Source organism: Orcinus orca, chromosome 12 (assembly GCF_937001465.1).
Source record: "Orcinus orca chromosome 12, mOrcOrc1.1, whole genome shotgun sequence".
Classification (NCBI taxonomy): domain Eukaryota; kingdom Metazoa; phylum Chordata; class Mammalia; order Artiodactyla; family Delphinidae; genus Orcinus; species Orcinus orca.
The window spans coordinates 55,763,450-55,781,604 of record NC_064570.1 but is presented as its reverse complement, the minus strand read 5'-3'; the positions used below and the strand labels follow the sequence as shown (position 1 = coordinate 55,781,604).

General features: G+C 33.5%; 1 protein-coding gene across 4 annotated transcripts in view; it reads left to right on the top strand.

Annotated features, from left to right (window-relative positions):
* GRIK2 (glutamate ionotropic receptor kainate type subunit 2) overlaps nucleotides 1-18,155 on the top strand; it is a 661,376-nt gene that overhangs the window by 409,461 nt on the left and 233,760 nt on the right. For all 4 annotated transcript variants that reach the window (XR_007470694.1, XM_049695632.1, XM_049695633.1 and 1 more), the window contains one exon: nucleotides 1,224-1,331. Coding sequence is in view for 3 of the 4 variants with exons in the window: in XM_049695632.1 (XP_049551589.1) it covers nucleotides 1,224-1,331 (108 nt within the window). In the remaining variant the exon portion in view is untranslated. The remainder of the gene's footprint in view (nucleotides 1-1,223; nucleotides 1,332-18,155) is intronic.

Below are 18,155 nucleotides of genomic sequence, written 5' to 3'. Positions count from 1 at the left end.
TGCATAGAGATATATATTATAGTTTTTTTTTCTATTTTATTTGTAATTTATTAACCTAAATCTATTTTAGAATCCCTACACATAAGTATCCAAGAAGCACATGGAGCCTAAGAAATGTAGTAATAATGATATCCATCTGTAATCCTTATTGAAATGTTACCCTTTATCTACTGGGCTTTATTGCTTTTGAGTCTCAGTATATATTCTTTCAAACATAGTTGTGAGTATATGTTACATTATTTAAAATTTTCATATGTAACTTTTCCCAAGCTACTTGCAAATGACAAATAATATAAAACATGTAGGGGCTTCCCTGGTGGCGCAGTGGTTGAGAGTCCGCCTGCCGATGCAGGGCACACGAGTTTGTGCCCCGGTCCAGGAATATCCCACATGCTGCAGAGCAGCTGGGCCCATGAGCCATGGCCGCTGAGCCTGCGCGTCCGGAGCCTGTGCTCCGCAGCGGGAGAGGCCACAACGGTGAGAGGCCCGCGTACCGCAAAAAACAAACAAACATGTAATTGGGGCTATATAACCAGCAGAATAGAAAATCATTTTATATTAAAAAAAAAACTCATTATTTGCTCACCTTTGAGGGATGAACCCATTGTGTAGCTAGATTATTATATTCTCACCCCCTTCTACCTGGAGAGAGCCTTTTACAGGAAGTATAGTTTGATGTGAAGTAATTTTGATACATTTCTCCCAGCCTCGCACAAAGAAAAATAAAGTAATAAGTTAATTATTCTAAGTGGAAAATATATAATTGAAGCAGTATAGCATAATTTTTCCTAGATTCAGTTTCTTTCATTGTAATAAAATGTTTACTTTATATTAGTTTGGTGTTAGGAGTGGTATTTTATAATAGTAGTTCTATTTGTAATCTCCAGCAAGATAGTCACTATCTCATAAATATTATAAGTGACCAAACTCTTCTCACTTTGCTAAAAGAGGTTTGCTATTTAAAACATAAACCACAAATTTCTCATAAAGGAAAATTATACCTGGTAAATGCATTATTTAAAATGAAAAATTTACAATAAATTTTTACTGAGACTAGGATATCATATTTAGAAAAAACCTCCGTCATAGTTCAGAAGAGAATAAAAATGTATAGCAATGTAGATTTATGAGAAGTAACAAAAGGTAAAACATTTTGTACAAAATTGTTTTATCTTCTCATCCTTTACTAATGTATGATTTTTGTTTGTTTGTTTTCCCCATAGGCACATTGGGAAGGCCTCACAGGCAGAATAACTTTCAACAAAACCAATGGCTTACGAACAGATTTTGATTTGGATGTGATCAGCCTCAAGGAAGAAGGTCTGGAAAAGGTACTTGAGACATTCAGTTTACTTACTTTAATTATTAAATAAACGTACCCTAGTGAAGAGATAAAGCAATATTTCCTGCTGTAGATACATTTCATTGACATTTAACTTTATTGAGTAACTCTAAAAATATACATCTTCAATTCGTTATATATATTGAATATAATAATTGACTATTAGGACTCAAGGATAAAGGATATCTTAAGGCAATTTAAATGTTTTTATTTTCTCATCAGGTTTTTCTGATTCTCTGCATACAATATATATAATATTAATTTAAAATAATATATATAATATATTAATATAATCTTAATTAGCTATAATATTTGATACAATAATTAGAAAATGTTTGATGTAATATGAATCTTTGTATATGCAGCTTATAATCACAGGCCTTCATAGACTTTCCTACTTAGAGCAGACCATACAGAAGGATTAAATACTGAAACATGTTTCTGCTCCTGGATCATATTCAAGAGAAATGCCTGAATTAATGTACATGAGTAAATTAGGTATGAACACAAATGCTACACATTACACTGGGTCTATCTTTCTTGATTCCATTTATAGGTATTGAGGTAAAGTACAAGAAAGGCTCTTAGAATTTGGGTGTGTGTGCTTACTTTAAGAACATTTTAGTGTAAGTTTGTAATATATGCATTTAGCTGTTTTCTGATGGATTCATTGAAAGTTACAGATTAAAAAGATATATTGATAAGAACTTGAGAAAAAATTCTTTTTGAGATAACATCGCTTTAAAGATAGTGAGTTATGTTTCAGCTAACAATTGAACATGGAGCATCATTCATAGATGGAAACTGAAGAAGGAAATTGAATCAAAATAAGGGGTATTTTAGCCTGAGAGAATAGTATATATGAATGTTGATTCAAATGATGCAGGAGTGAGAAAACACATATTTTTGATATCACCAGGACAAGAAGTATATCATGGCCAACTGATGGCTGAAGTTAACAGGGGTATTACCTCTTCTCATTGAGAGTTTCAGGTTGTACCCTTTGTCAAGACCATGCAAAATTAGGAATCTTTTATAATAAACTGGAACTAAAATATTCGTGAGGCTGTCACTTCCTAATTACCTTACTTCCAAGATAACAACATTAGTCTATACCCAAAATTGGAATTGATAATGGTGGAGTTTAGTCAGCTCATATGGGCTTATCTCAGTGTTTACTGGGGATGTTATTATCTTATTTTTGGAAATACCTAAGTCACTAGGATGAACTTCGACCACTGCTTGTATTTCAACACATCAACATAAAAATGGTGATGCTCTTCCTGTTACCATAGACCCAGTCCCTTGGACTCAAAGAAAATATTAGAGAAGGTTTTCCTAGGCTCTAGTGTGAATTATAATAAGATCCTGAATATAATGGTTACCAAGTATATGTGAGGATCTACCATATCGATAAGCAAGGTATCACAATGTGAGTTATAAATGTTGACGTGACATTCATCAATATTTTGTGTTCAGACAGAATTAGGCTGAAATCCTTGTTCTGTCATTTACTATTTATAGACAAGTTTCTTAATCCTTCTAAAACACAGCATCTTCAACTGCATCCTGGGGTGGTAGCAATATCTGCCTCATTAAGCCTCCTAAGTTTTGTTGATTTTACTTTTATTTTTTCCTAAAAAGTATAGTTACCAATCCATAGATGAAAAAACAGAGTTCCTACCTTGATAGAGTTCACACTTTGGAAGATTCAATAGATGGTGATTCAGGAGGCTTAAGTTACTATTCTAGTTGTATCACAACAAGTGTGTGAACTTCATCCTTCCATCCAACTTCTCTGGGCCAAATTCCCCATCTCAAAAAAAGTAGAGTGCAAAGGGCTTCCCTCTTGGACAGGCTGAAGTGAAAATATCATGGTCTCTAAAAGAACCTGGAAATACGTTAATAGGGGTCGAGGCTAGGAATTTTAACTATCCTCAATTCTATCTTTTCATGCTACTGCCTTTTCCTAGTTTTGTCTTGGTCATCTTTGACCAGCACACTTTATTTATTCATTTAATTCTCTAACAAATATGCAGTGAACTTCTATCTTGTGCCCCTATGAAGGTTTTGCTCTAGTGAAGAAAATCTGCCAATTATAAATTGATTCATAAAATTATATTGGGTTGGCCAAAAGGTTCATTCAGTTTTTTCCATAAGATGGCTCTAGTAGCACTTAGTTGTCTTTAACTTCATTCGAAATAATTTTTTTAGACTGTATGTGACAGCTGTCATATCAGCATGCATTTAAAAAAAGATATCAAAATTGGTGAATTTTTATGTAGCCATTTTAATATTGAAGATGGAAGAAAAACAGCAACATTTTCAGCATATTATGCTTTATTATTTCAAGAAAGGTAAAAACCCAACTGAAATGCAAAAAAAAGATTGTGCAGTATATGGAGAAGGTGCTGTGACTGATTGAACGTGTCAAAAGTGGTTTGCAGAGTTTCGTGCTAGAGATTTCTCACTGGATGATACTCTATGGTCTGGTGGACCAGTTGAAGTTGATAGCAATGAAATCAAGGCATTAACTGAGAACAATCAATGTTATACCACGCAGGAGATAGCCGACATACTCAAAATATCCAAATTAAGGGTTGAAAAGCATTTACACTTGTTTGGTTATGTGAAGCGCTTTGATGTTTGGGTCCACGTAAGTTAAGCAGAAAAAACCTTCTTGACCGTATTTCCGCATGCTATTCTCTACTTAAACATGATGAAAACGTTCCATTTTTAAAACAAATTGTGATGGGCAGTGGCAAGTAGATACTGTACAATAATGTGGAATGGAAGAGATTGTGGGGCAAGTGAAATGAACCTCCATCAACCATACCAAAGGCCGGTCTTCATCCAAAGAAGGTGATGTTGTGTATATGGTGGGATTGGAAGGGAGTCCTTTATTATGAGCTCCTTCCAGAAAACCAAACAACTAATTCCAACAAGTACTGCTCCCAGGTAGACCAACTGAAAGCAGCACTCAACGAAGAGTGTCCAGAGTTAGTCAACAGAAAACTCATAATCTTCCATCAGGATAACGTACGACTGCATGTTTATTTGATGACCAGGCAAAAACTGTTACAGCTTGGCTGGGAAGTTCTGATTCATCCGCCATATTCATCAGACATTGCACCTTCGGAGTTCCATTTATTTAGGACTTTACAAAATTCTCTTAATGGAAAAAATTTCAATTCCCTGGAAGACTGTAAAAGGCTCCTGGAACAGTTCTTTGCTCAAAAAGATAAAAAGTTTTGGGAACATGGAATTATGAAGTTGCCTGAAAAATGGCAGAAGGTAGTGGAACAAAAGGGTGAATACATTGTTGAATAAAGTTCTTGGTGAAAATGAAAAATGTGTCTTTTATTTTTACTTAAAAAAACAAAGACGCTTTTTGGCCAACCCAGTAATATAGTATTGGGCAGTGAAATGTGCTAAAAAGAAAGATCTCTTGCTTGTATGTCATTAAAATGATGTATTTTGAATCATTTTCTGAAATGTGAATCTTAGGATTGAAACAGTTAATAGGAGGAAAATCCAGACTTCTGATGTTTGTAACTGTGGAGCAGATAAACCAGGAAGGAGCAGGTATATTTCTGACAAACAGAGAAGTAGAACATATTCAGGGAACTGAGCTTGGAGTTAAAATGCTACTCTGGACACAGTTTTCCACTTAGATAGGGTTCATAGATCAAAGTGAATTCTTTCTCCTTTATCTCGACGGAGATCTTGGTTAGAACCCAGCCCAGTTCGCCATGGTCTAAGAAGGGTCACCAGTACCGCACACACAACCAACCACATCTGGTTTGTTTGTTTGTTTGTTTAATTGGAGCAAGGAATAACAAATTTATCAAAAAAAACGGCAGTCTGAGAAGACGGTGGACTTGTGTCCCAAAGAACCATCTTGCCTGAGTTAGAATTTAGGCTTCTTTTATACTAAAAGGGGAGGGAGTAAAGTCAAACATTTCCTGGTTCCGGTCAGCCTCCAGAGGGGATGTGTTAATTTCTTCCTTCCTGCAGTTATTCACAGGTGGCAGGTCTAAGGAGGGTCACCAATACTGCATACACAACCAACCACACCTGTCCAGACAAGCTCTTGGGCCATGGCAGTGCCTTCTCTAAAGCAAAAGAAGGAGAATAAGGGGATAAAACAGTAGGCAACTTTGTCTACCTCAGGCAATAATAGGACAATTTCTTTCTTTAAGATCCTGGTATTGAAACTACTAACAATAGGAAAAGGAAAACAGAATAAGTGATTTTCGCAGCTTGAATTTTTCTGGTCAGTTCAAAGACCGTATTGTATATTCCACTTTCAAAATATGTTTAGAATCCATCCATTTCTCCCTAAATCCATTGCTACAATCATGGCCAGGGGAACCTTCGCCGGACACATACACTGGAGCCCCAACAAGTCTCTGTTCTACTCCTCCTTGTAATCCATTCGCCAAATCATAGCAGCCAATGGATGTCTTTAAAAGCAAAATGATCCATGTCATTTCTCTAATTTAACTCATCCCTTTATTTCCATTGTATTTTGATTAAGATCCAAACATGATTTACAATGAATTCCCTACCTCTCCCACTCAACTCTCACCATCTTCTCAGGTGTTTTCTATGCTCCAGCTATACTGGCTGTTTCTCATTTCCTCACAAGGTCAAGACTTTCTATTACTTTGGCAGTAGAGTTTTCCTGGTCTGGAATACCCATTCCTATCACCTTTGCCTGGCTAACTTCTTACTCATCCTGGGGGTTGCAGCTTACATTCACTTCCTTAGATAGGTATTCCCTAAGCCTAATCAAATTTAAGTTTCTCATAGTGTCCTCTACTTTTTCTTCCTGACACTGCCTATAATTGTGTATTTACATACTTTTTTTTTTTTTTAAAGACTGCGTCCCTAGCCAGAATACACATCCTATTAGGTGCAGAAAAATGTGTCTCCTTTCTCACTATTTACATATTCAAGGCCTAGCAAAGTGTCTGGCACGAAGTACATCCTCATGAAATGTTTATTGACTGTTGAACAAATGAAGGATCTCTATGAGAATCATAAGAGATACTTCACATAGAATACTTACTCAGGTGTCTGGTGCAGAGTTATTTTCCAATAGCAGAACTTTTTTCCCCCCACTTTTTCCAGCTTTGCTCCATACTTACAAAGTGGGAAGAGAAATCCAATAGTGGATTTCAGACAATCAGTGGGCTGGGGTAGTGGGTCAAGAATTCAAGGGGTGAAGGATCTTATAGCACAGGAGAAAGCAGCACTGAAGTCTGAGCTTATAAGGATGCACCAATGGCATCTCTGGTCGTCTACATAGTGCAGTTGAATACTTTCTGACACTTCATTACATCGATGAGTAAAAATAAATATTCTATTTATAAATTTTCCTTTTTTTTATTGTAAGTTTATGTGTGGAAGTAAACAAAGACCACTTGGATGAGAACAAACAGAAGTTGTTATGCAGAGCTTGCTATAGCAAGGGAGCAACTTATATTTGGCAGAGATTCAAGGGCAGGCAAGGGAGTGGAAAAGCTTTATTTGGGAAAGCCTCAGGTGTGCTCTGATTGGAGATTGTTGGCATGAGAAAACTGGAGGTGGGCTAACAAGAAGCAAGGTATCTTGGGTGATTGGTTTGGTGAGTTTCTCTGGTTGCTTCTGAGTTGGAAGAGAGGGGGAAAAAAAAGGAAGCTGCAAGTTATTGAACAAATCTTGACCATTCTGGGCAGATTGCTGCAGAGGTTGTGGCTTGGCTTCCCATGATGCTTGCTTCAGAGGATCTGGTTAAAGTCCTATTGTCGTACATGGTCTGACTGTTATCTGTTTGTGTATTCAGTCTGTCAGTGGAACTTGGAAGAAGAAGGAGAAATAGCAAAAAGAAAAACGGCCAAGAAAAATGGACATAATTGACATGAGGAAATAAAAAATGTCTTCATAACTGACAATAAAATTAATATTTTTAGGGTTTTTTTAATATAATGTTTAACTGGGATATGATTTACCATTGGAAATGGCTTAACTTACTTACCTAGTCTTCTGAGGCTTAGCTATGTTTTAGGAAAGACCAGCTTCAGATGGAACAAAAGCATGACTAATGGAAAAAGATATTAAGAAATATTCAGAAGGTTCTTAGAATATTACTTCAAAAAGATTCTGTTTAGAGCAAAAATAGTTGGAAGGGTTTCACACAAAATAGGTTTGAACTGAGTTGATGACACTACACGAAAATGGTGTATTTCCATTGCAAGCTGAGCTATCTAAAGGCCATTTAAAAAAAAAAAACTTAGACTTTGAAAAGAATTCCTTCTAAGAAACTATAATGCAATAATAAAATTGCTTAATCCTACCATATTATTGAATTTTATTATTGAATGTCCATTGTGACAACTATGTACATCATGTGCTTTCCAAGAAAAAAAAAATCAGTCTCTTGCTATTATACTTTATTAATTGTTCAAATGGATTTTTATTATACTAGAGAATATTTTCTTCTAAATAGAAATGTTAAACTAAAATCATACCTGTGTACCTCTCTTACCCTTTCTGTAGCATCAGAATTTGTTATCTGTTCTCATTATTTTGCTGATAGTCTCTTAAAATGTGATATTTATATTAAAATAGAACTTGGAGAATAGAATGTTCTGTCTCCTCAGTGGAAAGGCCTAATAAATCCTTATTGAAATTGGCTTTTATGGTAATATTATATTAATTTAGAAAAAAAATAAAGATCAAACTAATACATTTATCTGGCCAGAAATGGTGCTAAGGGTCCTGGAATTGTATAGGCCTGTGAACAGTTATGCCATGTGTTTGCCTCAGCGTGCTTTTATAATAAAATCAGCTTCTAACTTGTGCATCTTTAGGGAAAATCTTGGAAAAGAAAACTGGCTATAAAAAGCCATCTTATGTAATATATGTTTGCCAATTTCTACAAAATTAAGTATTTATATAAATAATATAAATCAAAATAATCCATATTTGCAAACCTTTAAAAAGTTTAAATTTGTTATATTTTACTTTCAAGTGGAGCTTCATTTCAACTTTTAAAATCTGTGTTTTCTGAATATTCACTGCTTGCATTTTTACCCACCAGTAGAGAAACTGCTATCAGCAATCCATAGGCTTCCCACTGAAAACTCAAATATTTTGATAATATATGGAGAGAGTGAGAATTAGTAGTGAAACCATGCCTGCCTGAGTTTACAGGCATATATGTTCCAGGAACAGAACATGTTTCAAAGTGCTTTTTGAAGATTTTTTTTTTGTAGAATATATATATATTTTTTTAAAAGTGGTAATTTCTGTAGAAAATTTTACTATTGCGCTTTCTCTTGCCAGTAAAATCCTATAGTCATTAGCTCCCTGTGAAAAAGGTGTCTGAATGGAATTTACAGTCTTCCAAATTTATCTAAATCTGAAAATCCACACTAGATAAGTGAGACTTTTTTTTTTATCTGTAGAAACCTAATGCATAGCAGCTTTTATCTTTCTCTCTTTGATGGCATTTGATACATATATCTTGGTCTCCATGGCAACAATGACCCCCAACTTTCCTAGGAACTGAGATTTCTTTGGCCTCTCTGTAGGAAAGCAATGCTAATGGTGATGTTGACCAGTAATCTTTAAGCCAGTGGGAAATGTGTTGTTTGCTTCTTAAAAAGCAAAACTGGATCCCAGGCAGGACCCAAACTTAGTGTCTTTTTTTAGAGATGTTAACCATTTAATTTGTCCAACTCTTATAAAGAATCATTACATGCCCTATTTCACAACTGTACTGACATTTTTTTGGTTTGTGTCAGTATATTTATAGTTATTATTTTGCTTGATAACTTTCAGGTTGGTAAAATATTTCAGAAAACTATGATGTTTATGTTTAAAAATCAATAGGATTGCCTTACTTGAGGGCACACACTTTCTTATTTTGGTCCATCAGAGAATATCAAATATTGATATTTTTCTTTCAATTACTGAATTTGAATTAAACATGTATACTAAATGTAATTGTAATACATTGGTTTTATTTCAAAAACTACATTTTCATCCTTGCAAAAAATAGCCCTTAATTTAATACTGTCATGTCATTATATTTGAGAACAGTTAACTCATTGATTCAAATTTTATTTTAAAAATCAGAACTACCACCTGTCTCTTAACTCTTTATGTTTAAGGTTGACTTTGCCCTAAACAAAAATAAAAATCTTAGGGGTGAAAAATCTATGTTTAGATTAGTCATCCCTTTCTGTAAGATCATTATATTGTATACTTATTCATTTATTGCTTTCACATTAATGCTGTAGTTCTCAAATGGTGAAATTCCAGAACCCATGTTAACTAGTTAATAGACAGTTTTAGAAAAGTTGTTAACTGAAGGTTTCTTTGTGCTGTACTCATAGGCCAAATCACTTCTGTATGAAAAAGACTCAGTTCCCAGGTAATTATTCTTTACTCTGATTTCTCCCTCTCAGGGAGCACATAGGCATTTCTAGGAAATGTTTCATGTTTATTGTTGAGAGATCAGATGACAATTCTTTCTGAAGTGATCTCCTGTTAATACTTAACCCAATGGAAGTGCAATACTATTCATTGTTATTAGACAGTAATGTAAGTAACTATCTGTACTTTCCATTAAAAAATTTAACACAGGAAGGGGTGAAGTAAATGAGGTCAAAAAGTCTCTAATTTACCTGCAACACTTAGTAAGAAAACTACTATGTTGAAAAAACTCTGTCCTCACTACTCATGTTCCATATAGACTTGAGAAACCTGAGTTTGCAAATTATCCAGAAAGAATGGTTACACTAGTTAATCGAGAAACATGCAGTTCACCAAAGTATATTCAGTCAATTGGAGAGAATATTTATCTTCCAAATGTAAATTAGCATTTAATACCAGCACCTTCCTTATGCTTTTTAAATTCTCAATACCCTCAAACAGTACTATCAGGAATGCCTTTTCTTCTCAAAGAAATAGTAAATACAATGCAAGGCAAACTGTATGGGTCATGTGGTTGTAGGCAGCTAATTATTGGGAAGATTTTTTTTAATTGAGGTATAGTTGATGTACAATATTATATAAGTTACAGGTGTACAGTATAGTGATTCACAATTTTTAAAGGTTATACTCCATTTTTAGTTATTATAAAATATTGGCTATATTCCCTGTGTTGTACAATATATCTTTGTAGATTATTTTATACATAATGTTTTGTACCTCTTAATCTCCTACCCCTATATTGCCCCTCTCTCCTTCCCTCTCCCCACTGGCAACCACTAATTTGTTCTCTATTAGTCTATTTCTTTTTTGTTATATTCAGTGGTTTGTAATATTTTTTTTAGATTCCATATGTGATGTCATACATTATTTGTCTTTGTCTGTCTGACTTATTTCACTTAGCATAATATCCTCCAAATCTGTATATGTTGCTGCAAATGTCAAAATTTCACTCTTTTTTATGGCTGAGTAGTATTCCTTTATATATACACCATATCTTCTTTATCCATTCATCTGTTGGTGGACACTTAGGTTGCTTTCATATCTTGGCAATTGTAAATACTGCTTCTATGAACATCAGGGTGCATGTATCTTTTCAAAATAGTGTTTTTGTTTTTTTTGTTTTTGAGTATGTACCCAGGAGTTGAATTGCTGGGTCATATGGTAGTTCTATTTTTAGCTTCTTGAGAACCTTCAATACTGTTTTCCAAAGTGGCTGTACCAATTTACAATAGTTCCCTTGGTATACAAGGGTTCCCTTTTCTCCACATTCTCACCATCATTTGCTCTTTGTGTTCTTTCTGATGATATCAATTCTGACAGGTGTGAAGTGATATCTCATTGTGGTTTTGATTTACATTTCCCTGATGATTGGTGATGTTGAACATCTTTTCATGTGCCTGTTGGCCATCTGCATTTCCTCTTTACAAAAATGTATATTCAGTTCTTCTGCCCATTTTTTCATGGAGTTGTTTAGTTTTTTTGCTGTTGAGTTATATGAGCTATTTATATATGTTGAATATATATTAACCCTTTATCGGTCGTATCATTTGAAAATATTTTCTCCCATTTAGTAGGTTGTCTTTTTGTTTTGTTGATTGTTTTGTTTCCTTTGCTGTGCAAATGATTTTAAGTTTAGGTCCCATTTGTTTATTTTTGATTTTTCTCCCTTGTTTTAGGAGAGGGATCCAAAAAATATTGCTATGATTTATGTCAAAGAGTGTTCTGCCTATGTTTTGCTCTAGGAGTTTTATGGTTTCTGGTCTTACATTTAGGTCTTTAATCCATTTTGAGTTTATTTTTGTATAGGGTGTTAGATGGAGACTACATTATGCTAACACTGTTTTACAATGTACAGTGTGGTTTCTCATGATCACCACACAGGCCTTCTTTGGAAAAGTACCACTTACGTTCTTTGTTCAAGACAGATGAATTTGTCTAAAATTAAGTCAAAACAGTGTATAATCAGAGAATTCATTTTCCTTTTTACATTACTCTATAGTGAAAAACTGTATTGCTTTGTTTTCATTCTCCAACATCCATGGTTATATTGTTAGTAAATGGCAATAAGACACTGTAAATAGAATTTTGATAGATCCTATTGTGCCAGTTGGTTTTTAGTGGGGAAATTATTTCTTAACTTTAAATGAGATTGACTTTATATATAACTAATATTTTACACTTAGCTGGGAATGTTTATTTTGTTCCTACCTGAGAAAGTTTTTGATATACTTGTCAAACAAATTATTATTGCTCATTCCACAGAGCATAAAAAATGTCTCACTGATTCTGCTTACAAGAAGCAGTGCTAACTTACATGTTTAGAAGAAATTATAAAATACTAATTACAGATGAGACAAGCAATTATGTAGCTCAGGAGAGGAAAGAAAAACATTCTTTGGACATAAAGGAGTAATATGAGATACAAAACAAAGGAAATTTATACTGAAAAAACTGTCAAAAACAAAGAAAAATAAATAAAGCATCAACTAACTAATGAGATACTCAGATAAATAATTTTAAAATCATTCAGAAAACAAATGTTTTTTCTGCATTAAAAAATAAAACAAAGCGACCAAAGAGAAAACATATTTTACCAAATGAAATTATATGAAGAGTTTTTAAAAAAATCCTGAGAGGTATAAAATGTAAAGCATAAAATACATAAAATTCTTACAAATGTTTATATTAACATATATAAAATGTAGCTTAGGAAAAATTCAAATAAGTAGCAAAGATATGTGACCTATTACTCCCAAAGTTAAATATGATATTAAGGTAGAACTTGAACAGAACATGAGGAACAAAACATGAAAAACAAAATATGTAAATATGAAAGAACAGACACAGTATACATTCAATATTTGCTGAGTGAATGAATGAATGAATAGGCGTGGAAAGTTAACAACCTAAAAAAACCTGAAAGTCTTCATTATGTAGTAATTCACTCATTTATTCCATTTAGTCATTTATTCAATAAATATTCATTGGGTATTTATTATCTAAATTTCAAAGTTGTGACATCCTCCTTGAAGGCACTTAAAGTTTAACACAAGAAGATATGATACATAAAAATGAAATATAATTTTCAGTCAAAGTAAAACATAAATGGAATTTCTGAGACAAAGAGGACCAGTATATTCAGAATCCTCACACAGAAAACCCCTAGTATGTCCTGTATTCAAAGGCCTTAGGATAAAAGGATGAGTAAACCAGCCTGTAGCCTCAGGGGATTTAAGTTTTAACTAGAGAGTGATTAAAAGAAGAATTACAATTAAAATGTAATGTGGTACTCCTGTGTTGGGGGCATACATAAGTTGTTCTGTCCATTGCTACACAGAAGAGGGAACTGCTTTTCCCAATGTTTCTATCAGTGATGAAGATACATATGTAAGGTAGTGAAATAGGGAAAACATCCATTTAAAGAGTATAACATTTATTGGGCTTCCCTGGTGGCGCAGTGGTTAGTACGACTGCCGATGCAGGGGACACAGGTTTGTGACCCGGTCCGGGAAGATCCCACATGCCGCGGAGCGGCTGGGCCCGTGAGCCATGGCCGCTGAGCCTGCACGTCCGGAGCCTGTGCTCCGCAACGGGAGAGGCCACAACATTGAGAGGCCCGCGTACCGCAAAATAAATAAATAAATAAAAGAGTATAACATTTATAGAAAACATGACCACATGAATAGTTTAGGAAAATTGTAAATGCAATAAAATTCACCTTCAGAAAATGGAGAAATGCCTTATATTTCTGGCAAACATAATGAAAAAAGAATTACAGTCTCTATCTCTATGTCTCTCTCTCTCTCTCTCCTGATTGAGATTTAAAACTTCCAAATAGAGAATACTAGAAGCTTTCAATAAAAAAATATTTACCAAAAAAAGAAACAAATATTGGACTGCCCTCAGTCTCTTTAGTAACATTAAATAATAGAAAACATGACTAAAACAGAGCTCTTGAAGGAAGAAGGCTATGACACAATATGTCTTTATTTAGTCAAGTTTTCTTTGTACAGGAACATGACAAAAATATTTTCAAATCTACAGATAGAAGCATGTCACATAGTTATCCTTTACAAATAAATTGTCTTCTATAAGAACAATGATAAATGAAAGCAAATACTCAAAAAGAGGAAACTGGCTAGAAATCCTAGTAAACAGTAAAAGTAGTTAAAGCATACAGAGAGAAGTTTTTGAATAATAGTTTTAAAGATTATATTAAAAATTACATTTGTTTTCCTTGGAAAAGAGATGATCTATAATATGTCAAGCAAAAGAAAATGAGAGGCAGTGTCCACAACCCCAGATTAAATTAACTAAAACTATGGATCAGTATGTGTAGTAGCAGAATGAACCAAAGTAGTGAATTTTCATAGAATAGATGTCATTTTAATTTTTATGATTCAATATTGATTTTATGATGTGATTGTAAAAGTTTAAACAAAAGTTGACCATACCCCTTTAGTAGACTGAAAACTTTGTTATCTCACAAATTACCACAGGGAAAACTGTCTACCAAAATATCCAGAGGCAGAAAAGAAATAGTGAAAACCAGATAATATGAAAGGAACAAGGTTAAAAATAAGATCCAGAGAGAAAAAAGATAGGACATTAAAAACATTCATGATGAGCTGCTTATAAAGAAACCCATAAAATGAGAAGCATGTTGAAAGTATAATTATAGATAATTATTTATCAGCAAATGCAAATATACAAATAAGGTAAGCATGATTAATACTAGGTCCTGGAAATTTAGGTGAAAAGAATTACTTAGAATAAAAAGTTATTTTTATGTGATAAAACATACTATCTAGAAATAAAGGCAACAGTCATAAACCATTATAGTATCATTCAATTATGTAAGTCAAACTATTGAAAGTAGAAGATGAATTGTTAGGAAGTTGTATTGTACCATGAACTGTCAGGAGGATGATAACAAACACAACAATAGTTTTGGAAAGTTATATGACAACATGTACTAATAATCCTAATAATTCATATTATTTGGGCTCAGTAATTCCAATTCTAGGAATTTGTTTTTAAAATAATAAAAGACATGGGCAAATATTTGTAAATAACTCTGTTTACTAAAGCCTTGTTTTTAACAATGATAGTTAAATTGTGATATGTTTTTATGATCATATTATACAATCATTCAAATTATGAATTTGATTAATTTTAATGCCAGAAGAAAATGCTCAAAATAGTATAGAAATAGGATGTATTTAATAATTTATATAATACTTGTAGCACACTTATAAACACCTTGCATTGACTTCTTTTTCATTTAATCCTCACAACAGCTCTATGAGGTAGATAATGTTATTCCCCCATTTATAAATGAGGAAATTGAGGCACAGAGAAGTAATGTGCCCCAGTCCCCTGGTGGTAAGTGGAGGAGATGTAATGGGATTCAGGTAGTCTGACACCCCCTTCAGAGTCTGGGTCATTAACTACAAGGCTATGATGGAAATTATGCAAGGAACATACATGTAAAGATAAAAGACTTGAAGGAAATACACTAAGCTTTATTAGCTATGATTGACATGGGTATGTATGTAGGTTCAAAGTTTAAATTGATGTTCTCTTTTATATTTTTTGTGTGTTTTATAATTTGACAACAATAAATATGCATACCTTTTATGAAGAAGAGCAAATTTATTTTCAGAACGATTCAGAATATAAAATAAGAAAAATGAATAATACCATAATTTTCTATAGTTCTTTGTGGTTTTTGAAGTACTTTCAAATTACTTATCTAACTCGATGCTTATAATTAAAGTGACCTTATGATTTAGTATCCAAACCATGACATTTTTAATTGTACAAGGGAGTTGCTATTAATATTTACACCAAGAAGATAACCATAAAGTTGAAGTATCCAAGTCAGCCAAGATATAGACTCACTCTATCTAAAATACCGCTGTGAGGTCAAGAGTACTTTATTAAATTTTGGAACTGAGAAAAAATAAATGACTTGATTAAATCATATAATGAGAAAAATCATGGTTCCAAACATAGATTAAAAGAAAAAAGATTGTCTTAACTTAATCAATGGCTCTCGTGATTAAAACAAAACAAAACAATAAACCCCACTGATGAAAAGTTCTTCAATCAGTAGAAAATTTTGAATTATACAGTCCTAACAGATTTTAAATCTGGGAATCATACAAAATTTCATTTGATTTAAAATGTTATGCCATTGAAATTTCTGAAACTTCATAATATTCTGCTCAGAAACCTGAGATTTATAAAAAAGGATACCTAATATTTGTGATTATAGGTAATTATGGATTCATGAGCCAGAACCCTTTCATCCCAATAGTACTAGAAAAGCAACTGACAGAGGATGAAACTAGAAAAGTATGTTCAGAAGAATGAACATTCAGCTAAATTATTTTTTATAAAAGTAATCATGGAGGATGATGTAAGTGAAATGGGCAATGTTTTGTATTAGTGATTTGATTAGAAAGTTGAAAAACTTACTGGTCAAGCTTGAGGGTGTCATCTGGCAGATGACAGTGGGCAAATGCTGTTTACCAGTGCTTTGGCTGGTAGAATTACATGTCTGAAAGAAATCTAACTATTTAACCAATAGTGAAAAAAAGGGAAATAAAATCTAAAGGACAAATGCGTAATAGGTATTAATTATAGATCAGGGGCAGAAAAATGGCAGTGACTGCAAAATACAATCTGCAGATGTCTTGTTTAGCCAACAGAGTAGATGTTTTTTTTTTTAATGATTTTGAATTTGAAACAATTTAAGCAGGTCAGGCAGGCATTCTAGGTTTGACATCCCTTCTGTCCTCCACCCAGGTCCCCAGCAGGGCCTCTTCTAACTCTGGTGATGCCTTGCTGGGAACTTGAAAAAAATACCTGCTCTGGGAACATGCAGCCCAAGGCACACAGCAGAGCGGGTTGGGATTGTGGCCCCTCTTGCTCTTCTGCCTTGAGATTTTTGTGAGAGTTAAAAACTTCACTCCCTAGCCTGGAAATTCTTACTACTGGCTTATGCTCTTTCACGTCACACATTGATGCTACCTGTCTGGCCCTTGAAAACTTTCCATTATTGACCCTAAATTATAATTAGTCTCTGTCTTTATGACATCATGGTAGTCTCAGTCTAGAGTAATTGATCAGTAGGTAATTTACTTTGGAAAGAATGCTGAATCAAGATTTTTTTTCTTTTTTTTCCCTTACTGTATTATTTGACTTTTTTTCTTTACTGACACAAACATTAGGAATATATAGTTTTTCACGGTAAGAGGAAAATTAAGTAAATATGAGAAAATATGGCAAGAGGTTCTTTTTTAAACATCACTAGAAACATTTATATTGAATTCCTAGTATAGTCAAATAAGTTCTTGAAAAAGAACACTGAGATTTACTTTTATGTACACCTATTAGAATGACATAACTATTCTTATGAAGAACAGAAGTTATTAACATTTCTACTTTTGTGCTTCTCCAATTAAATGGAGATAGATATCTTAAAAAGTTACTAAGAAAGCTATGCAAATGAAGAGATCAAAAAGAGTATGTATGATAAAATATAAAGAAAATAAAAAGATCATAACATTTAATTTGGATTTATGCTGATGAGACCCTTGTTAGCATATTTAGGTAGACCAGAGTAAATGTTACCTGCTAAATCAATGTCACGTTAAAGATAATTTAATTTACAAACAGTTCCCAACTTATGATTTTTCAGCTTTACAATGGTGATGGTGCAAAAATGATACATATTCAGTAGAGACTGTATTTTTAATTTTGAATTCTGATCTTTTTTTTCTGAGCAAGTGATATGTAATACGATAATTTCTTGTGATGCTGGCAGTGCAGTGAGCCCCAACTCCCAGTCAGCCACTGCATCACCAGGGTAAACAACTAATACACTTAAAACCATCCTGTTGTACATATAACCAGCATGTTTTTCATTGTAGTTCAGTATAGTATTCTATAAGTTACATGAGATATTCAACATTTTATTATAAAATAGGCTTTGTGTTAGATGATTTTGACTACAACTGTAGACTAACGTAAGTGTTTTGAGCACGTTTAAAGTAGGCTGGGCTAATCTATGATGTTTGGTAGGTTGGTGTACTAAATGCATTTCTTTTTTTTTTTCTCTTCCAAATATATATATATATATATTTTTAAACATCTTTATTGGAGTATAATTGCTTTACAATGGTATGTTAGTTTCAGCTTCACAACAAAATGAATCAGTTATATATATACATATGTTCCCATATCTCTTTCCGCTTGCGTCTCCCTCCCTCCCACCCTCCCTATCCCACCCCTCCAGGCGGTCACAAAGCACCGAGTT